General features: G+C 32.1%; 3 protein-coding genes across 3 annotated transcripts; 2 read left to right on the forward strand and 1 right to left on the reverse strand.

Annotated features, from left to right (window-relative positions):
* Positions 1 to 4,704: 4,704 nt before the first annotated feature.
* LOC109537856 lies at positions 4,705 to 10,672 on the forward strand. Its single transcript, XM_019904785.2, has 3 exons — positions 4,705 to 5,103; positions 7,562 to 7,653; positions 8,315 to 10,672. Exons 1-3 carry the CDS (start codon positions 4,866 to 4,868, stop codon positions 8,861 to 8,863), a joined length of 879 nt encoding a protein of 292 aa, XP_019760344.2. The 5' UTR covers positions 4,705 to 4,865; the 3' UTR covers positions 8,864 to 10,672.
* A 2,408-nt stretch (positions 10,673 to 13,080) lies between these two features.
* Positions 13,081 to 15,697, reverse strand: LOC109537849. The gene is made up of 3 exons (XM_019904777.2): positions 15,552 to 15,697; positions 13,794 to 14,012; positions 13,081 to 13,515 (listed from the first exon to the last, which is right to left on the reverse strand). Exons 1-3 carry the CDS (start codon positions 15,619 to 15,621, stop codon positions 13,148 to 13,150), a joined length of 657 nt encoding a protein of 218 aa, XP_019760336.1. The 5' UTR covers positions 15,622 to 15,697; the 3' UTR covers positions 13,081 to 13,147.
* Positions 15,698 to 18,998: 3,301 nt separating this feature from the next.
* Positions 18,999 to 24,090, forward strand: LOC109540494. Its single transcript, XM_019908909.2, has 3 exons — positions 18,999 to 19,177; positions 19,262 to 19,438; positions 23,527 to 24,090. Exons 1-3 carry the CDS (start codon positions 19,120 to 19,122, stop codon positions 23,775 to 23,777), a joined length of 486 nt encoding a protein of 161 aa, XP_019764468.1. The 5' UTR covers positions 18,999 to 19,119; the 3' UTR covers positions 23,778 to 24,090.
* Positions 24,091 to 25,114: the final 1,024 nt, after the last annotated feature.

Below are 25,114 nucleotides of genomic sequence, written 5' to 3' on the forward strand. Positions count from 1 at the left end.
TATGGTTTTATTTGTTTTAATAATCCTTACTTGGCCTCTTTCCTTAAAGGAACCTGCAGTTGTTTGTCATTAAAAGATTTCGCCAAGGTTTGAGCCCGGATTGTTAATGTTTTTTTTAATGAAAGGTACAGTTTTTATTTGGGAGCAATTATAAATATCATAATTGTCATGTAATAATCCAAAGCAGTTTCTTTAAATAAAAGTGCAATTTATTTCGTCAAGAATGTAATGGAATTTTAGTGTAACTGGCTAATTGAAGAAATGATTCAGGAAAATATGTCTATAATATATTTATGGTGAACATCTGCTAGCTTTTCAACTGGGTGAAAACATGAAGCATTTTTAAACATTTAAATTTTAAGAATATTTTAAATTACAACTTTATTATTAAGTTGTAATTCTTTTGTAAACATTCTTTTGTATGTGTTGTAAACATTTTTTAATTAAAATTTTATTTTAATTTATTGTTTTATTAACAATTTTATTACAACAAAATGACTTTTTTGAGTTTATAACTTAATATTTTCATGTGATAAAATAATTCTCGGCACCGAATGTTCGTGTTTTTTGAACCACGTTTTTAACGAACCCCCAATAATTCCACTTAGCATAAGCGGAAAGTCAATACATGTTTACGAATTTTTTCGAGCTTCCCAAGTTTTTGCAACATTTAGCTTCAATGTTCTATAAACTTTTCTTTTTTGAATTTCCAGGTTGCAATAAGTCTTGAATCTTGTAATTCTTGTCATAATCGGAATTATATAAGTACATGTATTTTGTTGAAACTTTTTTTTGTTATGCACTCTGTTTCATTTTATGAATTTAACTCGTTTGCTGAATACGAAAACTTTCGTTTCTAGCATGCTAATGTATTCCTTCTTTTCCATAGTCTCTACTCAAAAATAAACACTATTTTCGTCTAGAGGCTCGCTATTATCTGTAAGTCTATTCAAGTAACTTTTCTCTAGAATTTAAATAAATTTTCTTAAACTCCTTGGGAGCTATAACACCCACGTTATGTTGCGTATCTCCCGGACAAAGCGCTTAATACAGAATTTAAATAAATTTGATATAGAGCAAACTAACAATATTTTTTCAGTGGAGTACGCGGTTAATTCCGTTGTGTTAATGTTTATTTAAAAAGTTGGAGTACATTTAAATCGTTCCGGTTCCGATAAATTGCGAATTTTATCAGTTAATTTAGTAGTAGCTCAAAAGTAAGCAGTAACTAATTTATTATATGAAACAATCAGAATATGATTGAAAAATAGTAAGAATTAAACTGCATTGAAATCAGTAGCCACGGAAGGCAATAGCAAAAATTTCGAACCTGTGTATGGTAAAGAGGTTTTCTTTCGATTTAATGAACATTTTTAGCTTTTGGCTTCGATTGAGTGATTGGCAATAATTTGGTTACTTGTTTTTATTTGGATTTTAAAATATAATTAATAAATAACTCCAGGAGGCAAAGTGGAAAGTAACTAGAGAGCACGACGATAATCATCAAATTGCTAACTATATTTTTTTAACTCAAGGGCATGTTTTCTACCCTTTCAAGTCAATTCTTTTGGTTTGTGATTAATATTTTTATATGTTTTATTGTTCGCTTTAGAAACGCAGAAGTTATCTTATCAAAGAAAATATTAAATTAAAAAATAAACGCGAGCGCATTTGATAGCTAAATAATAAGTAAGTATTCAAAAGAAATAATTTGCGAGTGAAAATAATGTTAAAAATATTATTTATATATTCATAGTATCATTCGCCATAAGTTGGATAAGCAAAATATTGGTGGATGTGCAACGCTAGAAAAAATAAAAAACAGTTTCTTTGACAAGTATTTTAAGGTCTGTTCAGAGACTCGACAAATGGATGTAAGCGTAATTATTTGACCTAAAAGGAGCTTCATAAAACGTTGAGAAGTATTTCAGTTCAATGAGCTATACCCCGAAATACCCAATAAAAAATTGAGTGTGGAAGTTTAACTTAACCAATTCATCCGGAAATGTTTGAATAATTCTCGCCATGCACGATACGTTAAAGTTTGCAAGTTTAGCCGTTTTGCATTGCCAATTGCTCATTCCATAAGTTGATACATTTCGAGTCAGAAGAGTCACTACTTGCAATCTATATTTCCCAATTGTTTTCCCTCTTGAGTTGCAGTTTGCCATTACTTCCTACAGTTCTCGAAAGTTTTAACTTGTAAGCCCATATAACTTAACAGGATTTAAATCAAGTACTTGATTTATAAAACATTTTTGCAGACATTTTTTTACCCATCAATTTAATTAATTTTGCATAGCAGCAATACAGCAGCTGCTGAAATTAGCATTATTACTTGCGATTGATCTGAAATATTTGCATTTGCAGGATATCAACTACCGACAGATGCAGCACAAGTTCGAAGGGCGAACTGAACTATTTCACAACAGTTGCACCTCCAAGTCGGGAGATATTACAGGTTGGGTGGAAATAGTTTCGAGTTAAATGACATACGAATAATTTCCCATGGAACTGAAATTTCTAATTAGCCTGGATACGGAATACCCGGAAAGTAGCAAATTAAACTTGACCACAAAGCCTTTGGCTTAAAGTACACAGGCTTTAAATAACTGATCTTTTCGGCATATGGTTTAACTTGTAAATCCTGATACATATTTTGAAATAACATTTCTGTATATCGCAATTATTTGATAATTTTTGGTTCACTATTAATGTTTTTCTTGGTGAATGTGTGACTGTCACACATTCACCATTTCGGTCACACTGTGACCGAATCACGCTGTGACCGAAAATGGGGCGTCATGGTTATCAAACGATGATCTTACTTTTAATTTTTTGGAAAAATTATAAAATCAGTTTCAATTCCAGATTTTGCGATAGACGGATATTCTCAGCCACGTATAAATTTAGGGGTTTTAGAGCAGGGAGACATTTAAAAGAAGATACATTATATATAGATTATGTGGCAAAAATGTGTTTAAAACTGCTGAATGTGAAAAAATTTCGCTTTTTATGCGAATGAAGAATTTGCACAGAAATGAGCATTGTACTAGCGTATTTGCAGTTAAGAAACATGTTATTTCATTCTCCATACTGTTGAGTAGATATGAGTGCGTTAGCGAAATTTTTTGTAATTAAAAATCTAAATATTTAAACCAATTTTATGTACAAAGCGAATGGTAAAAACAATGTAATACAAAATATAGCACATACAAAGAGAATGAACGATGGTAAAAACAATACAAAACGTACCCCATGCAAGGACAATAACTGTGCAAACACAAAAATTATCCAAATTAATCGTCTATGCAGAACAAGCAGTGCAGTATAACAATCATAAACAAATTAAAATAAAGAAACAGGGGTGATGAATAAATTCAAGTAGCACCTAAGACCATAACGAGGAACTTTTATTAAGATCACAAAGATGGCTTCATGCTTGAATCGATGACCGTATAAAAATGTAAACTTAAATGTATAGTATTTCGCTTTTTGTGTAAAAATTCCTATTGATACCAAAGTCCAATTGTTTTGCTAACTTGGTTTTTGAAATTTCTATTCATCCAGCGATGGGAAAACGAGCTGTAGTCCAAATGGATCTTGAGATATTACCAAAAAAGCAGCTTAATTAAAAGTAATAATTTAATTAATTAAATACAAACTTAATTAAAACTAATTAAATACTAATAGAATTTGCTTATTGTATAAAAACTGCCAATACTTTTCAAGCGAATTTCAGTATTTCACGTCGAAAATCTATTATTTTATTTTGTATCACGCAGTGTAGAAATACGCTCTTAGACTGAATTTCTTCGTGAGATGTGAGCAAAAAGGTGACACCATGTTTCAAATGATCCGTTTTCGAGTTTTTGCGTGAAAACTGTCACTTTTTCCTACCTCAAGCATTGTGAATAAATTTGAGAATTATCTGTCCACTGATAGGATCTCGACACGGATAAAATGATTCTTGAGATTTTATCAAAAAACTGTCATGTTTGAACCGATGGTCCAATTTTGCTAAACCCGCGCCTAACTAAAACGTATATTAAAATTTTGGATTTTCTGGGAAAACCCAAAATTTTTCAAGTGATGTTCCAGATTTAATTCTATATTCATGAGTAGATTAGGGATGAGCACAATTTGTTTCTGAGATTTGAGCAAAAAGATGGAAATTTTTTTGAAACAATGGCCCATTTAAAAATGATTTCAACTCTTTCACTTACAAAGTACACCATTGCAAAATTAATTGTTCATATTTTCGCATATTATTGACTTTTATTTACATAAGTCAATAATTATGTTTCATATCAAGTTTAAGAATTTAACTTATTTCTAAAGTTTATTCGATGTCGAACTTATGGTGGGTTCAGACTAGGGGTCGGAATCAAACTCGAATAATTCGAGTATTCGAGTATTCGAATATTCAAAAAGCAGTAATTATGTGTAGTCATAACTCGAATATTCGAATATTCGAATATTAGGATATGCGAATACTCGAATATTCGAATATCCGAATACTCGAATACTCGAATATTCGAATATTCGAATACTCGAATATTCGTTAGATATTCGAGTATTCGAATAAACCATTAAACGAATATTCGAATGTCAGATTTTCAAAAATTCCGAGCCCCAGTCCAGACCTGAAGAGCCGAGCTTGCGCCGAGCCTCACTCGCGGCATATTCCTGTGAGCTTTCGTGAAAACACTGACTGACGATGCATTTTCTGTCGGTGCTTTAACAAAACATCACAGAAATTGCCGCGTCTAGTGGGACGAAATTTGCAGGCTCGTTAAAAATTGAGTTCGACGGTTCGAAGCGAGTTTGTGACGTGATCAGTTTATTGTTAACGGTCCTTTGCTATGGAGTGGTCAGAAGAAAGTATTTTAAACTTAATTGCAACATATAAATCATATAAAATCTTGTGGGACCCCAAAGATCAAGATTATTTTAAAAAAGAAAGAAAAATGGACGCGTGGAATAAGGTTTGTTCAGCCGTCGGAAAATCGGTCGAGGCATGTAAGAGGAAAATGACCAGCTTATTGGCGTCATACAGGAAAGAAAAAAACCGCATTAAATCATCAATGAGAACAGCAAAAGGTAGGCAAATCTGGATAATATTCATTTGGTGCTCGTTTATTCTGCCTGCCAGAGTTTTCGCAAAAATACACTGGAAATAAAGGAGTTTCAGTGAATGTCAGTGAAAAATTCGGATTGTCCATAAATTTTCAGAAAAACACTTCCAAACTTTTGAAAATCATGTTCAAACAACCCGGTTTTTATGATTGAAAATGAGAATGCCCAGTGTACTGTTAAATCTTGTTTTAAGAACAAACCATAGAACAAGGCTTAACGAACCACAGACTACTCACTATTTAGATCTCCTACTCTAGGCCTGGGTAACACTGTGTTGAGTTGCGCTATTGAGTTGTTGCCGCTCTCTGAGTTAACGAGTTATAATTCATCGGTTAATGAGTTATAAGTCATTTATTAAAGCTTTACGAGTCCCGAGAATGAAATTTTCACATCTCAAAAAAAGGTTATCAACATTTTTCCTAAATAACTTTTTACTATTTTGTTCAAACAACTAAAAACACAACATGCACACCAAATGTTACATAATTTCGATTTTAACAAAACAGATATATTAGTTAGGAAAGAAAATTATCATAAAATAAAAATCCAAGAAATGATATCTACAAATAAAAAAACATGCAAAAGCTGTAAATTTCAGATCAGATAGCGACAACCTTAGCAACATTTACCAAACCCTAATAAAGCCATAAGTATAGAACACCCAGTACACTAGTGAAAAAATTAAAACTATTTCCGCTTATCTCAATACATGCATACCATTCTCGCAAATGTAGAAAACAAGTCAGACAAATTTAAGGTTTCAAGAAGGCAAAGACCTAAAAAAACGTAGTTTACCAATTATGAGGTATGTTTTTCAAATGTTTTGCTCTCTCAAAAGGAAGGATTTTTTTCCTCAAGAACTGACGAATATTTTAACGCTTTATAAGTTACAGTTTTTATACAAAATGTTTTAATTGTGAATTGGTGTTTGTAGTTTGTGTAAATTTTAAATCTGATGACGGCGCTGTTGTCTCGCCGAAACGTAATGAAATAAACGATGTTTCAAAATTTTTACTTCACACTTTGACTGAAACCCAGTAAAGATAGGAATATCATAACAAGTACACGCAGTCAGGAAAATAAATCAGAGGGAAAATATATAAGACAAGAGACATGTTTAATCCCTATTGAATCGTAGCTAAACGCTTAAAAAATTGCGTTACTGTTAAGGTATTTTGAATTTTAAACATATAATGTTGATATGGAAGTCAGACGATCAAAGAACTTTTTATGCATAGAACAATTCGATTAATCTAAAAACGCTGATTTTCAGTATTTTAAGCAAAACTAAAAAATAATGCCATTTTTGCGTAGAAAGAATTGCTCAATAGAAACTTTGTTAAAACTAGGATGACCTGAAAATTTTGAAGAAATTTTAAAAATCTTCAGAGTTATGAGGGCGGCGAATTTTGCAAATAATGTCTTGTAAACTTTTGCTATGATCGTTTTTTTCAGATAATCGTAACTACTTTCAGTAAAACAGTGAATAAAATAATTTAGTTTTTGTGTCAAATTCAAAGCTCAAAAGGGTTTTCTAAAGTTCCCTGCAAACCGATGAATAAGGAGAATTTTCTAGCAAAATTAATTTTGTCATTTTGGCTGAAAAGACCGCATTATATCAGAAAAGCAGGAAATCATCAGAAAATAATGTTTTTTTTGCGACAAGAAACTTTTACTTTTGTTATCGATTTTAGAGAAAACTTAAATGGTTTTCGGGGAAAAACGGGAGAAACTTCAGTTCATTTCAAAATAATGCTTAATAACAAAGCTGAAATTCGATTTTCAACTGTTAATATCTTGTAGAAATTATCGGAAAAAAATTTCAATATTTTTCTCGTACTCTCTAAGTGAGCCTCTATTACCCCTTAAATGGAATGACACCAATTTTGAATCACCCTGTATATTCGTTAGGAAATATTGACTCATACATTTAAATCCACGGGTTGTTTGAGTCTTAGATGAAATTCAATTTTAATTTCCAGTTTTATAGATCGGTCTTTATAGTTTTATAGATAGAAACCAGATTTATCGCAGTTTCCTTGAAAAATCAAAAGTATCAATTAAAGACGAACAATAAACGTAGACCGATCCAAATTCAAAGCATCTTAAAAATTACCGCACAAACTTTAGCGGAAATATATAGAGATTTTATTAAAGTTTGTAAATTTGTTCTAGCATGATTCTATGGACAATCCTCATTTCTTTCAACGGAAACTACTATATTTTAAGTCTTCTCTCACTTTAAGGGAAAATAAAAAAAAACGCGAAACTCGAAGAGATATAAAGTACATCAGAATTGAGAAACATGAATTGAGAATACTAATAATGTACTTAAATAATTGTACTTCAGTATGCAAGTGAATATCAAATTAAGTGTTTGTTTATGTTCATTAATTAGTACTTATGTATAATATCTATATAGGAGCACATGAAGTATACCGCAGTCGTTGGTTTGCATATAAAGCTTTCCGGTTTCTAGAAGATAGACACAAGCCCCGACAAAGATTAAAAACGGTAAGTCATGTGCCACAGCCCCTTCGTTAACACATTAATCTGCTAATTCGTTAATGCTGTTCGTTTTAATTTATTAAACAAATTTGTGCTTTTGAATACTCCACTATCTAAAATTATAGCCTGGACCCATACATCCACAAATATAAAGTTATAATTTACATTAACATTTTTTACAAATTTACAGCCATAGAAGTCGTAGGGAAAAAATTAGTCTGTGCTATTTTAGATAATAAAATGTTTTTATGAACATAAACTTTGAATATTATTTTTATAAAAAATTTGGTATGAAGATACTAAGAAAATTATTATACCATAGTAAAAAAATAAAGCCAATGCACAGTTTAAAAAAATGGGTAACCGTATTTAAAAATAGTTGGTCGCCATTAAAACCAAATTCTACCATTGCATTCTCTAAAAAAATACACATGGCCATTGGCTGATGCTTTAAAAAACGTATGTTTACATAAGTTTTTTCAAGGAATCTCGATCGTGTTTAGAGGCTATTAATAGGTGCAAAACACGTTACTGAGTTAGTTAAGAAACTATATAAATGTAACACATTAATAACGTCCGTTTATAAAGGCAAAATTTTGTTCAAGATTTTGTCCGTGAACAAAACAACAGAAATTTGTAAAAATTAATGGTTCTTTTTATTGTCCAGGAACAAGAAATAGATACCGAAAAGCAGATAGAAGGTGATAACAGCCAAATGGAGGAAGACGGCGGCGAAATACAAGAGGCACAAGAAACAATTGTTGCACGTTCTCCATCACCTACCAATGAAATGCCACAAAAGCGACTGAAGAAACTGCAAAAGTTATTAATAGAAGATGATATTGGCCTAATGACGAGAGCTGAAAGTAGATTAAAATCCCCCATTTCAGACCCAGCTGAAGAGGTGCAGGCGTTTGGCAATTATATTATTTCAAAAATGAAATCATACTCCGAACAGACCAGAAAAAGTGTCGAGCACGCCATTTATGATGTTTTAGTCACAGCCGACAGAGGACAATACGAGCGTTTACTTCCCTCAACTTCCCCAACACCATCGCTTTACGATCCCCTTCATGTGTATCCACCTATTTTATCTCCTATGGATTCCAAGTTTTCACCTAAGAGTAATCCGTCCCCTCACTCCATAGAGTCTGAAGGTCAACGACTACCTTCTTTAATAAAGGTGCGTTCAGACCTCATAGATCAAGACGAGTAACATCAAAAGAATTTGCTGAGGATAAGGCTCAGCTGTCAGATCTGAATGGGCCTTAATTAAGTTCTTCACTGCTAAATCATATCATATACACTGTGGAAATATGTTACCTTTTGGTTTTATAAATTAGTAACAAATACTGAATCCGAGTGTGCCATTTTGGGTATCTAACGAAAATATAAATACATTTACAATAGGGCACTAGACCTCACTTAACGTAAAACTGTATGAACTCGACACCCCTACTAGAGAGTTCACGTAAAAGGAGTGAAATGCGTCCCCTTTGAATATCAACATGACATGTCCGAACTTTTTTCTAATATAAATATCAAATTATCCCAAAAGTTCGCCATAAAGAATGACCTACATCGGAGTTACTCTTGAAATCTGTGTTTTTGGCAGACTTTCCACCGAAGTTAATTTTATTTTCAGATATTTTGTTCATCCATAAAAGTCTAAATATCAATTTTTCTTCAAGTCCACTGATGAGCCCTAAATTTTGAAAATCGGTTTAAGAGAGAAAAATGTATCATTGCAAGACCAAAAAGTTTATTTTTTGAGATCACTATAAATAAATGAGATGGTCCAAAAAGTTTTTTCGTTTTATGAGATCTAGTTTAGTGCCTAAACACAAAAAGAAACGGTTTTTGTCCAACTGAGAGCAAGCGGAATATTTACCAATTTTGCATTGTTTTATTTGCCACCTTGTAGAAACTTTATCTGAAGCACCAATTTTGCAAAAACATGCGCGAGGCGAAAAAGAATTGCCCTAAATTATCCAATTTCAAAATTAGTCGAAATTTGTTCGTGTAACGTCTATTTTGTTGAGCAGTTTTTTTTTTCTAATATAGCTGTAATAATTTCAACTTTTCTCTGCAGTTCATGTTTATATGCAATAAAAAATTATGGTATAAATGTTGCACTCACCATTCAGCTGCCCGCGTCTCTATCCCAATATTCCAGGACCATTACCATAGTCAAGAGACCTTAAGAATCTCGAAGACACTTCCAACAATGTCTAATCTCCAAATATGCACTTTAATATAAACGATATTCACTTGTAATGGCTATCTAAAACGTCAGAAAGTTCCCAACTTAAAAAAAGAGGTTTACTGTCTACAATTACACCACTAATGTGGTAAATACAACCAAACCGCAAAGTAAACATTCCTCTTTACGAAAATTTACATTTTTTATATAAAAAATTGAAAAATAGTGATTGTTTCTACTATTTTGGCAGAGCGAATTGCGCGCAGTATTTTCTATACACCATAAAAAATAGACTAAATCGACGAATTTGCACGGGAATTGCCGAGGTTTGACTCGGCTGGGCATATGTTTGTAAAAATGGTTTGTCTAATTTTATTGATTAATTTGAAACTTGCGTTGTTAAAAACACTTTCATTTGAAAATTAATATATACAATTTTTGAATATGGATTTTATTTATGACCGAACCTAACCGTAGACTGACTTAACTTTAACTTTAACTTTACCTGTTCAGGGACCGAACCTAACCATAGACTAACTATCTTTAACTCAATTCTCATGCCTTCTGACCAAACATCTAATGACTGAATTCTCGTTTCTGCTGAGGGTTCTTTTATAGTTAAATTATGCTGATCCTAGCAGAAACGATACTACGTCTTAGTTTATAAGAATAGCCGGAATAAGTGGCCATACAATTGCCCAAAGGTCCTAAAGTGACTAAGGGAATACGCTTTCAACCACACAATCATACTTTGTAAACATTGTTGTACATTGTACTTGTAACACATTTTAACCTTTAATAAAAACGACATTGGACATTCTATTTAGATTTTTATTTATTCCCTGAAAATGTACGCAATGCTATTTACTTTTTTAAGTTTTGAAAAATACGAGTCCAAGTGGTGACCATTTTTTTCAATACACATTCGACGCTGATTTTTGTAAGATTTTTCATTTTTGAGGAGTTATTTGAGGCGGTTTTCTTGTAATTCCGTTGTGAAACAGCCGCTTTCAGATAGCCTTAGAGGAAAACGTCGCATCGGGAAGATCGCGTGAAGGCGTAAGCCACCTAACGTCTCCACATAACGAAATTACGTGTCCTTAAAGCTCCATCCTGTTCTGGAGCTGCTCGAAACACACACCTTGAAAAACTGCATTTATATTTTTTAATTTCGATCGTTCCTTTTTTCTTCACAATATTCTTGAACACGTGACTTTGTGGTATACGTTGCTATTCCCATTGAAGTGTTCCCTTGAGTCCTCCAAAGTTTCGTGTTTCTTTGAGCTAGCCGTTGGCTTCAAAATACCCCAGAAAGAGGAAACCATCGGGTTCGCATGCAGCTAATTTGCAATCCTTTGTGTTGACGAAATGAAGCTGGGAACGTTTCTTTTTAACCATTTTTGCTTTGTGAGACGAAGCTGAGTAGTGATGAGCGAGAATGGTCTTGGTCTTGGTCTTACAAATTTTTGTTTTTGCTTTGGCCTTTGATTTGCAAGACCAAGAGCATGACTATGTCCTGTAAGACCCAGACTTTTGCAAGAGTCTTGCGACAGTCTCGGTTTATACGGTAATCCGATACTGAACCGCATCAAATCTGACTTCGTAGACCTTAAATATGATGAATAAGAAAAATAACCTTAACCGAAAACCTTAAATTAGAAACTAAAGCTCTGAACAAGTGTCACATAAATAAAACAATACGTACTTTAAATGTGATTGATGTTTTCGCTTTTCTTTCAGATTATCTAAATCGGGGGTAGGTGGTATAAATATTTGCAAAATAAAGTTAGTTAGTTGTCGATATTTCCTACGTAAAATTGCTAATTGATCGACATAATTAGCGTTTGTACCCTTCTGTTTGTCCAAGTACAAGCTGAGTTTGTCTCATAGAGTAACTCTTTTGACTGGAGCTGAATATATACTTATATTTTCTAGTATTTATTTATAATTTGCTTAATATCAATTTATCTTTCTTTAATATATGTTTATCATTTGCTAACGTTTAATTGGTTTTGCTCAATAACCATCTAAGACGAAATAGGTAATATTGAAGTGACTATATCTTACACTATACATTATGTTCTATGAAAATAGGCTGCTATTCGTAACTTGAAAAATACAATTGCAATAATCACGAATAGTTTAGGTATTTATGTCATTCCTCTAGCTTCAGTTCCAGCGGAAAAACTTTTTTCAAAAGCATCTTAATTATTAGAAATCATCGCCACCGATTATCCAATGAATGAGCTTGTTGGTTACTCTGTTTAAGCTCTTCGTCATCCATATTTTCAAAAGCTTGCAATCATTTGTATCATATTATTCATAGTAGTTCTATATAGAAAATTACGTTTTATTTTGGCACCAGTTTTGGTAAATTTTAATTTAAAATTGTAATAGTTAATTAATGTCTTTATTATGCACATTCTAAAAAACAGCAAAAAAAGTAGAAAATAGTTTTGGATGAATAGTTTACAATCTGCACTGTAATAATTATTTTTCCAATGTCCCTTGCCAGAGTCCTTATATACAGTTGCTGTATAAACAGTAATGAAATTTAATCGAATTAACGAATTATGTGCATTATTAATAATTGAGTTTGTTTTCTATCAGTACAATTCTGTAAACCCAATCAAAATATTTAAATATCCAATCAAATTATTAGAATATGAAAATTACACTACATGAAAATATGTTCAATTTCTCTGTATGAAGATCTTCTGGATCTAGGTGACAATGGAAAAGTACGGGTCAACAATTTTGAATTACAAAATAATTAAACTTATTAAAATAGCAAATAGTCTGAGATTATTTTCATTGTTTCGTATTGATTATTATTCTCTTTTAACTTAATTACTATTATTATTATTATTATTAAATTAATTCTTGCATGCAAGACTTGCAAGACTGCAAGACACTACAACTTTATGTTATAGTAAAACTGTTGTCGTTACTGTTATGGCATTTTGAATTTCAAATATATAATGTACACTTGGAGGTCAGAAAACCAAAGAACTTTTTATGCTTACAATAAATCGATTAAGATTAATAAGCTTAAAGCCTAACTACGCCTTTGGGTAGAGAAGAGGCGAGTGTATCCTCCTAATGTTTGTAAATATATCAATCGACATTACTGTGTAAGAACTTTTTTCAAATTTGAAAACAGATCGGGATTTATGAATGTCGACTGCTTGGCTATCTATTAATGTATTTAGGAAAACCAAACCTGTGACTAGAAAACATACTTTTAACTATATTTCATGCTTATTTTATTACAATATGATAGATTTTAGCACGACTTTAAATCATACATAATTTTCCAACAACCAAAGAGACTAAAAGTGTGAACGAAATCGATACAATATGAGCACTGTCAGTTTCACCTACTTCGCCCTCATCATCGGCCTCCTCTTGTTCTGGAGTTTCTTCTTCGGGAGTTTCTTCTTCATCAGCGTCATCGTCAGGGTTGGGGAATTCTTCTTCAGGTTGCTCGATCTCACCAGTATCGGCGCCAGCGTGATTGCAAAGATCAGATATGCAGACGTTGCAGTTGAAGTTTGTTATTCTGGCAGGTATAATTGCGGCATAGTAAGAGCAGATATCATAGAGTCCGGCGTTGGTGAGTATGTACTCAGTCTCGCATCCTCTTGAGGAGACATTTCTTGAGTCTACATGACAAGTGGAATCAGTATTAGAATGTAGCTATTCAATTAGCTGGGTAAGCAGAGCTTAAAGTGCTAATCACTCTTAAGATGGATAGTTCCAGCAAACAGCAAAAATAATAAAACGCTGGATTAGATGTCGCTCAATCATTGACGAATGACTGCGCTGCTATTAGAAAGCAAAATTCTCGGCGCTAAAACAATTCGACCGACTTGAAGCAACCGAAAATGATCTACATTCAAGATAATTTCTGAAATAATTAATAGCAGGAAATAAAGCGTACCAAACGTGTATGTCATATTAATGCAGACATTTGAGTATGTGTCTCGAACTCTTCGAACTGAAATTTCATCGTCTGTGGAAGCGCTACTGGTGGATACTATTTGCGAGCTGGAACAGCTTTGAATTTGGATGTTTTCTGGAGCAATCGGGTCATTGCATCCTGCTCCATGAACTTCACTGTTGCAGAAGTAACATTGTTGGGCAACGGAATATACTCCCACTGAAAAAATATATTTATAAGACATTGTTTGTTCGATCTGCTTTCGCCTTTTATTATACTCGACGAGTTACTTTTAATTTGGTAAAAGTAGTTGAATTTTCGTTGTCTGTATTGGAACAAGTTTCTTTTTCGTCTGTTATTGTTCGAAGTTTCTCTACAGCTTCTACTGTGGTTTTGTCGTGCACGATTAGTGAAGTGTCGTCAGCTCATTGCAATTTGTAGGCTGATTGGTATATGTTAATTTTGTCGTATAGACAGTTGATGGATATATTTTTTCAATTTTCTTGCAAATTAGCTATTTTAAAGTGTCAGAAAAATGTAATTCGCATGGGTTATTTGGGCAAGATACTTCCAAAAGTGTTATGCTCTCTATAAAAGACTTATTATTTTTCAAGCGATCTTATTCTAATTTTTCTAAACAGCACTATTCCTTAACAGTATAATGCTAACATGTCTGACGCTCATCTTTAATTATTGCTTGTGCTGTTTAAAAAAAATTCCATAAAACGAAATAAGTTTTAAAATTTTTATTATAGCAAATTATGCAACAAAATCGAAAATTTAATTTTGTATTTTGATATTTATCCATTCGAAACACTTAATCGTTTGAGGCAAGAATACTAAACACATTCTTTACATTTTTATTTTACTTTTATTCAACTGTTTATAATCTGAATGTATCAAATAGCGCACTTAGCATTTAAAAAAATGAAAAAAACTGAATTAATAATACAAATTATAAAAACTAAAATATGTTTTTTAGGGGCTTTCAAGTTAAAAAGCGTCTAATACATACCGACGGAAACTGTTAGTGCGGAATATTTACAACGCAATATTTTCTATGGAAAATGTTTCTTGGATTTAATTGAAATATTTGCACCTAGAATTGGTACTTGTCTGACAAAAAATTAACATGAACAAATGAAAAACATTTTATATTTGAAATCATTCTTATTGTGACCTTACTTTTAGACCAACTAACCAATACTAACTTTGTTAAGCATTTTATACAACTTGAATTTTTCAGTTTGTCTAAAAATAATTATTACTGGTGAAAGGACATTAAATGGTCAGATATAACGAAAACGATCTAAATTTAGATTAAAAAATACTTTTGGAATTATTTCAAGAAGCTAAAGTTGATCAGAGCTATTCAAACGTTTTTCAATCCGTACTAATAAATGCATTACGTTAAATAATATTTGATCTAGTATATTCAAATAGATCCCAATTGATTGGAAGGTTTCTATGGTTTTCAATTTTCCTATTTTAAAGCCTATTTTCCTATTTTAGAGCCTATTTTAAATATAATGTACCACACACTTACAACCAAATTTTATTAGTTTATAAAATTTTTTGTTCTACAGATTACAATAACTTTCTTCTTGCGAAAAATTGTACATATAACTTATATAATAAATAAATGTATTTAACGAGAAAGAAGTTCACATTTTTAATGGAAGCTAACAATTTTGAGATTTTTAATTCTTTTCCAGACTATAGTTAGGTACTTTAAACTAATACTAAACGTTGCCTTACCAGACTGTAGGAGTAACGTAAAACACACAAAAGCAAGAACTTGCCAAGACATCTTATCGCACAGTGTCATCAAAAGGATAACTAACGAAAGTGGAAGAATTGTCGCAATAAACTTGAGATGAAATTAGATTCTGGCATTGTAAATTGATAATTATTAATCCTTTAATAAATATTTTTACTGCCCTTCATTACGGATATTATTTTATGATATAATGATCGATGTTTAGGTCAAATTTATGATCGTTTCTGGTGTTTAACTGATATGAATTTAATTAGTGATCGAACGAAAGGAATTTTTACTTAAGTACACCAAGTAATTCTTGGGGTTTAAAACTCAATATACAAGGTGATTTTAAACAGATAAAAAAAATAGAATTTGTGGAAAATAAGGCCTAATAATATCTCTGTTAATTTGTTTTAAACCGTCAATTATTCCAACATCCTATCCGGTAGAAATGCACATTTTTGAGAACTAAAAAGCAAATTTATCAGCGACTCTGTTGAATTTTAAATTTAATACTCTTCGATTTTATTCCAATTTATCTTAGCACATTTTCAATTAGATTTATGTATGTATAGCACAATTTTTCCCGAAATTAGTATTCTTTTTAGAAAATAAAGCTTTTATATAAAACATATGCATTTTGTTACTTCATTTATGTAAAAAACTACTAAAAGTAATAGAATTTCCTGTCGACCTAGAGTTTGTAGGAGATTCACCCTCAATCAAAACCATTGTTCACATTTACCCTCCCTTATAGTGAATGATAATTAATTTATTGCAATCTATGTAATTTTACGCTTGGTAAAGAAAAATATATTTGGAACGATGCAATTAAACTTAAAATTTATGTATGATGTTTTCTAATCGTTATTAAATAAAAACTTAAACATTAATTTTAAAAAACTTGCAGAAAGAAAGTACATTTAATATTAATGTTTCACTAGTCGTTCCAGCATCCTGCTTCCCCGATGGATGAAGGAAATACACACTCAATATCCTGAAAATATTACTGATTTGGCAAAATTCATAACAAAAATCAGATTACCGGGTCTTATTCTTTTGGAGATACGTTGAACCGTCAAATTGAGTAAAATGAAATTTTAAATGTGTTTTTTACATTGTCTATAACCTGATAAAACACGATACAAATTCATCATTCCTGCAAGAACATTATGCAGCTTACTTTAGACGGTTCAGAAATTTTCAAATTGAGGGTCATATCGTAAAGCTGGAACACCCCATATATTACTTTCTTATAGGAATAATTCAAAACGTGTCCGAATGTTTTTCTGAAAAAAAGGATCCTGAATTTTAATACAATTTATTATTTTATTTATGAACACAGTGTAAATGTATATTTACTTTTATATTATATTAAAATTTAATTTTGATTTTACACTAAAGCTCTTGGTAAACTTTAATTACAATGAATCTAAACATCGTTTTTGCTCACTTTGACGGTAACTTGTTTGTTTGTTACTGCTCACTAATCGAACGGTGACATTCACAATTTGTACATGTTATAAAATAGTTATGCATTATTTCATTAGTATCGATTTTAATCGTATATATCATAAACTGGATTAAAATAAGAGGATAAATTACATCTGTCTAAGTTAAAAAGCTTACTATGAGTTTAAGAATCATTATTATTAGCTGATAAAATATTATCTCTTTCACTTAGTTACCGATGGCAACTTTCTGAGCTGAATTTTTCTTCCACATCAATTGATATTATTCCAAATGTGATCTGATCAATTACTTCTATATTTATCTATGTTTTTCAGGTTACCAACCATTTTCAGGCATCATTCACTTATAGTGGTTTCTTAAAATTGATAATCAATTCAGTAGTTCTATGAATAATATTGTTTGCAAAAGCTTCTCCAATATTTGAGCTGGATTAAACGATTGAAGTAATTTTTCTACTCCAAGGTAATTTCGGCTGTTGGTGCCATTTGTTTATTTATCACGTATATTTTAGTGCCATAATTTAACAAATTTACAGTCCTTGATTCATTGATTGACACAATTTAATTACTTTTACACACTTTCATCTTAAAAACTTCAAGACCAAAATTTAGGAAACTAACAATGAGTTATACCTAGAAGAGCCTCACTGAGTTTTCGATTATTGACGTAAGAATGATTAGATTGTGAACGTTTGTGTATCATTGGAAATATTTTTAGGCTAACTTTTGTGTTAAAGGGATATTTGTATTAGATTATCTCGCTATCACCTAGTCATACATCCTGAATTGCAATTTGTGTAAGTAGTTAATGAAGAAAGCAAATAGTTGTGAAAACCATCGCATTGTAACTTTTACTTAATTTCAGTTTATTATTTGTATAAAACGAATCGTCGTTCTATACCTTTCCCTATAATATACTTTCACGAACTGTGCGATAAAAGAAAAACTAACAAAATATACAAATTAGCATCATATTACAATATGCTGATGATACTAGACTTATTGTAGCTCAGCTTCAGATACTAAAGAGCAGTGCAATTTTAAAGCTCTTACATTCATTTACAATGAAATTGTTCTATAAATAAGGAACACAAAAAGGAATAAACAACTACCTCTCCTCAAATCACCAAATAAATAAAAAAATTCACCAGATTATACAGCAATAATAGCTGACGGTCACATAACTCATCCCAAGTTAGGTGTCAAATATGCAGGAATTGCAGCAAAGAAAAACACAGAGTACCAAATAAAAGCCGATATCACTAAAAGAACAAATAATAAAAGAGTATAGGTTGCTACCGTACGAAGAGAAACCAGACAGGTCTGCTTCCTTTCCCCAACAAAATTTTATTTTCCTAACTAAAAAAATAATGCTAAAATTCAGATTTCTTTCCAGTGGAATCACAGTGCAGTGTCAGATTCTCAGCGTTTGCTGAGCCTGAAAAATTGCTTTTGAACAAAATTGGTGTTCTTCAAATATATTTCCAGGGTAGAAAATGTATCATACTTTTGTGGCTTCCAATCTCCTTCTTCGGATTACCTGGCCAGAAATTGTATGTTATTTTGGCAGGCTACACGCATTGCCTAACACAACATCCAAGAGTTCTATTTGGCAATAAATCCTTCGGGATCAAAATTCAGAAGAAAAATTTTGAACACTGGAAGCTTTAGAAACTTGAGTCAGTCGAATGTAAAGCATCTGCTGACTGTATTAAAATCAAAAAAGCCTTTTTCCATACATCCTGGACACACTTCTTCATGTAATCATATTTTATTGTATTGTAAATTTTCAATTCACCCTTTTTGTGAGAACCGATTTTTCCTTCTGAGAATCCTGGAAAATAGCTTTGAGTCATTTGGAATTTTTGGTCAAATAGTGACCTACCTGTATGATTGGCTGATAAAAAGAGTGAGCGCTATACGTTTGTGTTGTTTTTAACAAACCTTTATCTTTGTTATCGAGCTCAGATAAAATATTAGAAGCTTTTTCATCATTGTAAATAAATACGAGTAGGTGATATGATCTTTGAGATTTGACAAAATTTAATTGATTTTGAAACGCCTAGTCGCTTCATAGGATTATTTTTAAAGCATGGGGATGTATTTTCCGACAGTTTTTCCTTTAGTCTTCATTGCAGGAATTTGTTTTGGTAAGTTTTTACCCCGACTCACTAATTACTGCAGTTAGATTTGACCATTTGCAATACTAGTCTGATAACATTTTATTTTTTTAGTGTCGGCGCAAGATTTTGCAGCAACCACATTAAGATCTTTGATATGCTACGAATGCGATCCAGGCAATTTTGCAGAACAATGCGCTAGTCCAGTTGCATCGGGTGTTCAACAAATAACCTGTTTTTCCGAACTTAATTCAACATTAGTTTGTATGTCTGCAAATATTACTTATTCTGGTAAGTGTTTCTACATCATGCACTCACCGGACTGTGAATGGTAATAATATTGTTCTTGAAGATATATTTTATTCCAAGTGTCGATGCAAAAGTGAAAGTGGCTGCGATTAGTTGATAACCGAGAAATAAGTGCATGAAGAACGTTCTAATTTTCACGTTTAATAATTACAAGTTAATGTAGGTAAAAATGTTTGTTTCATTGAAGAAGCGTGACGTATCGTTTAGATTATCTGTAAATGACGAATTGATTATCTCATGGTTACTTGAAACATTTATTGCCATATCAATGAAAGGTGCGAGGTGTGCGGTTCTCCAAATTAAGAAATAAATTGTCATAGAATTTCTCAGTCATAGCTTCTTTTGTTTATTCAGATACTGTACAAGGTGTCCCATAAGCACATCAACAAAATGGTGCTCCACTAATCTATTATTTTTATATTAGTATATCACTCAATAAGATATGATCTGACGTAACTTTCATAAAAAAGAGGGCTCACTCAAAGTTATTCACAAAAATTGTACTTTTGCTAATACTGGGAGTATGTGCCGATAAATTTTAATGAAAACTGTTCTGGGTTTGTTTACCAAGTAATACTCTTATCTTGATAAAGCTTTAGCGTCTATCCGCTTTCGGCAAGTGGTCACTTATTGAATGGCTTCATCCAAAAATTACAAAATCATTTTTCTTCGGAACTTGAAGCTGGAACCAATTATTTTTGTCCTATTTATGTCCTAATCATTTTGCCACGATTTCGTCGTCTTTGAAAAATCTTGTAGTATTCACTAGGCCTGGCTAACACTGTGTTAAGTTGCGCTATTGAGTTGCTGCCGCTCTCCGAGTTATAACTCATCGGTTAATGAGTTATAATTCATTTATTAAAACGTTACGAGACTCGAGACTGGAATTTTCACATTTAAAAAAAAGGTCATCAACATTTTTTCTTAGTATCGTGTTACTACTTTGTTCAAACAACTAAAAAAAGTAATGCAGATTTTTCCTGCAACAGAACGGAGTCCAAAGAAAATCGACGAGTTTTCTTGTAAAATCGATTTCTTATTTTTTTGAATAAAAGATTCAGTTTATCAATATTTTACAGTAAAACGTTACGAAAAACGCGGTTTTTCTGTTTAGAGACAGTGTCGTTTAGATATATTGACCTAAAGTTGAAGTAACTCCAGTTTTCCAAATAAATTATTATAAACTTTCGCTTTTTTAGTCCGGGAAAATATTTTTCGAAAAACACGCAGAAATAATTATTACAGTTTTTTGCAAAGCGGTTAAGCAGGCGAGTGTTCCATTAAAATGTATATTATAATTTTTCGCAGAAAATATCTGAAGATTTTCAGTATCTTAAGTAAAACTGAAAAATAATGCGATTCCTGCGGAGAAAGAATTGCTTAATAGAAACTTTGTAAAAACTGGAATGACCTGAAAATTTAAAGAAACTTTAAAATTCTTCAGAGCGACGAGGGCGGTGATTTTTTCAAATCATTTTTTGTAAATTTTTGGTCTGGTCGTTTTTTTCAAGACAATCCTAATTACTTTCGGTAAAAATCTGAAATAATTTATTTGCTTTTTGTGCCAAATTTGTAGCTAATGGGCTTTGTAAGGTTCCCTGCAAACCGATGAATGAGGTGAATTTCCTATCAAAAATAATTAATTAAGACCATTGTCAGAAAAGTAGAAAATCATCAGAAAATAATGATTTTTTGCGTTTTCGATTAAAAACTTTCAGTTTTGTGATCGGTTTTGGAGAAAACCTTAATGGTTTCTGGGGAAAAACCGGGAGGACTGTATTTTGGTTTTGAGTTTTTGCCCCAATTCGACGTTGAAAAAAGTTTTTGTAAAACTTTTACAAAGCCATAAATTTATCTTGTAATTTTTCGCGTAACAGTCCTCCAGATCTTTTAACTGAAACAAAATCCTCTGCAAAATAGATCGTTTTTGAGTAGAAAGTAAAGCAAAAAAACAGTTAAATCTAAAAATCGTTTTTTGATAGAAAATTATTTGCTGTTTGTTCCAAATTCGAAACTGGTATAGGATTTCAAAACTTTTTACAAAGCGACGAAGGATTTGAAACTTATTTCATAATTTTTCGCGGAAAATACCTTCATTCTAAAATTTGAAGACATTTAAAAAATATTATTAATAAGTGGCCTTTAAAATAAATCTAACACAAGTAAAAAAAGTCATCAACATTTTCCCAGCAACGGAACTGTTATTGTGCCGGTGCGTTGGGTTGACGCACCAAGCCATTTGCACAGCACTGCGCCAACTCCTGAAAACTCACTGAGTTGCCGAGGCCTATTGTTCACAGTTTATGCGTAAACAAATCTGTTCTTTCTGCATTTTTGAAGTGAGAACTTCTTATAGAAGGAGTGAATGCATTGGAATGCGTAACGGCGGCGGTATTTCTGGCAAAGATAAAGACAAGTACGTAGTTCTCTCTCGCACGCACACAGCCACCCGCGAGTTCCATCTGGTTCCATTAGGCCGATCGTCTATTGTAATAGTGTGTAGACTGTGGTCCGTTCGTGTGAATATGAAAGTGTGTAGTCCGTGGCCCGTGTCCTTTGGATGTTTTCGTCATAAATTGTGCGAAAAGGAACTAATGATCCAATTTCATTGCAACATATGGAATCTCGCCCACTAGATCCGAAATCATTTGTACGAAGTAAAACGGAACCTTAGGCCTTAGGCTTAGGTTGTTATGTATCAAATAAGCACATTTATACAGGGTGATTATATAATAATCAGCTTAATTTTCCAACTGTAAATAATAATTGATAATTTTCTTTTGAAAAATTTTTATCTTGTGAGAAGACAATTACAGTAAAAAGGAAAAAACTATTGGGTCGCAGATACATTAGCAAAGCGAAAAGAATTTGGAGAATTTTGTCATTTACACGAAGATTTAAAGAGAAGCAGATAGGCTTAGGTATTAGTTTTTCAACATCCATTTCAGTTCGGTGTGTCACAAAAATACTGCCGATTCAGTCAGAAATACTGCGAACCTGCAACACATCGCGATGGTTCGTAAGACATTCGTACTCCGGGACTTCAGTTCGAGTAAACGGAAGTTGATCATTACCTCATTTTGGCACGATTTATGACGAACGAAGTTCGGACGAAAACTACTTGCCTTGGCCAAAACTACCATAAATTTCCGTTTATTTTAAGTGGAGATATTAATGTTGCCTTTTCGTCTGATAGTGCATAAAATTTAATGTAATTTCTTGAATCAAAGTTCCAATCAAAGATGGTAAATTATCCAGAACAAGTTACAATCGCGCAAGATAAAATCGAGTGTCACAATTCGTTTCTTATTACAGTTATCATAAACTCATTGTCGCTTTTGCAGGATCAGATATGATTATGAACGCAACTACCATCGAGTCAACTGCAACTATTGAAGAATGTTTAATGTTGTGTAAATATTATATAAATTTTACATTCAAAAGGAAATTAAGTTACATGTTACCTATTTCTGATTCATTTACAAATTCTTATACTTCAACTGGAACTTTAACAAGAGTATTGAAACTATGAATTAATATTGCCATCAGGCGTTAAAAGGTCAATATTTTATGGTTTCCATTAATAATATGAAGGAAGTTCACTCACTTCTGTTGAGCATCCTGTGATGCGCACCTTTTTTAAATTTTAAACGTACCACATTTTATCAGTTTTACATGTGATACTCATAAAAATCTGTGACGGTTAGAATATCACTCCACTACATTGCGTTGACCAAAACAAAATTATGTCTGTAGAAAAAAATACGAATACAGCGGTTGAATTATTTTAATTGATTCCAGCGAGCAAAGAAGAATTTCTACTAATATGCCCGCGGACACTCAAGAAATTACCGCTTTCCTAATGAGAGTGTGCTCGACACGTTTATTAAAAGACGAGTTTTACTTAAAGACAAATCCACAGCAAGTCTCCTGAGAATGCAACAAAACATTCTCAACGAATCACTACAATCATTATTTTTTTATGACCATCAATCGCAAATCAGGACTTTTTCTTAATACTTTAGAGCACTGTTTGATAAAAAAAAATTTCAAAGAAATTTTTCTTTTAGGAGCTGAGGCAAATAACAGTGGAATTCACCGTGGATGTCGTACACAAGGTGTTGCCGTAACTAACTATTGCGACTGGTTGAAAGAAGAAGTCGACGGTAGAAACGCTATCTTGACTGATTGTGAGAGCTGTAATACCACAAGATGCAATAGCAAAGTTTTTCAAAATGCTGAAACTAGTAGCGCCAGTTCCTTATTCAAAATGGCATTCACAGCCTTCATTGCCAGTGTTTTATTTGCTACTTTGTTTTAGCTATAAATTAATTGACACTCCAATGTCACTAAATTGTGAATAGTTGCTGTTTAATTTATTAAAATTGTTAGACTATTATATATTAACAATTATTTTATAAATTTGTGCTTTCAAGAAAATGTTAAATGATAGAGTTATCCTCGCCTTTCATCCGCACATTAATTCTGCTAAACTCCAGCTTAAGACGATTGAGACGATAAGAACTCTACATAGTAGTCCTTAAAGATAACCAGTAAAATAGTTGGTAATGACCATCGTGTTAAAATCAAACAGCTAAATAAAAAAGGGCATTTAGCACTCTCGCAAACACAAATTAATATATCTGCATCCTAAAGATTCAAGACTGCGAAAAGTCGTTTAAGGACAACCTGTCTTTACTCGCATCTGCAGGAATCTAGCGAACACGTACGAACAGCGTCCACGTATGAACCACAAAAAAATCAGCAGCTGGAGAAGCAATGTGCTAGAAAAATATGAAAGAAAAACAAGACGAAACGTTATCACAATTTATGAATAAATACGGACTGCACCCTAGCAATCCGAATAGTTCAATGTAAGGTTTACAGTGAAACATATTTCTGAAGATGTGAACTGCTCGTGCTTGCGACACGTCAGAAATATAGTACATTTTTTTCATGCCGATCTAAAAGGTCCTACCTCAACGGTTTCCATATTATGTGTTATCTGTATTTTTTGCAATAAATATTCAATTGTTTTATTTGTCCAGTGGCGGCGCCAGCTTCATTTTTCGCTTGGGCGAAAGCCGGCGGAAATTTTTTCAAGATGGGCCGGAAATATTTATTCTTCTAATCGTAAGAGTTGGATATAATATATCTGTTTTACAAAATATTTATATGATTTTATTCTTTGCCCGAATATAATGTAAAATATTTTTCAGTTATTTTTATTTAACATGCGAGCGTTGGAAAGATTCATTCTTACAAAGCACTAACAGAACTAACAGAACTTGACGATACCTTGAATGTCCCAATATGAATTTACAATACAAATATTATACGAGATTTTATCTACTTTCGTAGAATAACGAAACAAACGGTACAAAAATATATTTCACAACAGCGAACATTTTTTAAACGTTATTATGTTAGAAACAAATGCAGAATTCAATTCGTTACAGCACTAGTATTGTAATAAAAACTATTATAAACAAATATATTTTTTGAATTCAGTAATTCCTTTTACTAAACGAAAGTAGATTTAAAATATTTAAATTAACGAATAAAATTATAAACATTGAATAAAACTTTAATAAGGTTAAAGGAAATAATTCAATAATGAAATAGTTCTCGCCGAACAATAGAAGAGGCATTCTTCTA

Source organism: Dendroctonus ponderosae, unplaced genomic scaffold, assembly GCF_020466585.1.
Source record: "Dendroctonus ponderosae isolate FM_Combo_2020 unplaced genomic scaffold, Dpon_F_20191213v2 Dpon_F_20191213_2, whole genome shotgun sequence".
NCBI lineage: Eukaryota > Metazoa > Arthropoda > Insecta > Coleoptera > Curculionidae > Dendroctonus > Dendroctonus ponderosae.

What these genes read in the sequence shown, in the direction of transcription:
- LOC109537856 (XM_019904785.2), top strand. Translation starts at nt 4,866, where the DNA reads ATGGAGTGGTCAGAAGAAAGTATTTTAAACTTAATTGCAACATATAAA. An exon ending in ATCAATGAGAACAGCAAAAG is followed by an intron (nt 5,104 to 7,561) that starts GTAGGCAAATCT and finishes ATATCTATATAG; the next exon opens with GAGCACATGAAGTATACCGC. An exon ending in CCCGACAAAGATTAAAAACG is followed by an intron (nt 7,654 to 8,314) that starts GTAAGTCATGTG and finishes TTTATTGTCCAG; the next exon opens with GAACAAGAAATAGATACCGA.
- LOC109537849 (XM_019904777.2), bottom strand. Translation starts at nt 15,621, where the DNA reads ATGACACTGTGCGATAAGATGTCTTGGCAAGTTCTTGCTTTTGTGTGT. An exon ending in TACGTTACTCCTACAGTCTG is followed by an intron (nt 14,013 to 15,551) that starts GTAAGGCAACGT and finishes ATATTTTTTCAG; the next exon opens with TGGGAGTATATTCCGTTGCC. An exon ending in TAATATGACATACACGTTTG is followed by an intron (nt 13,516 to 13,793) that starts GTACGCTTTATT and finishes CTTGTCATGTAG; the next exon opens with ACTCAAGAAATGTCTCCTCA.
- LOC109540494 (XM_019908909.2), top strand. Translation starts at nt 19,120, where the DNA reads ATGGGGATGTATTTTCCGACAGTTTTTCCTTTAGTCTTCATTGCAGGA. An exon ending in CATTGCAGGAATTTGTTTTG is followed by an intron (nt 19,178 to 19,261) that starts GTAAGTTTTTAC and finishes TTATTTTTTTAG; the next exon opens with TGTCGGCGCAAGATTTTGCA. An exon ending in TGCAAATATTACTTATTCTG is followed by an intron (nt 19,439 to 23,526) that starts GTAAGTGTTTCT and finishes TTTTTCTTTTAG; the next exon opens with GAGCTGAGGCAAATAACAGT.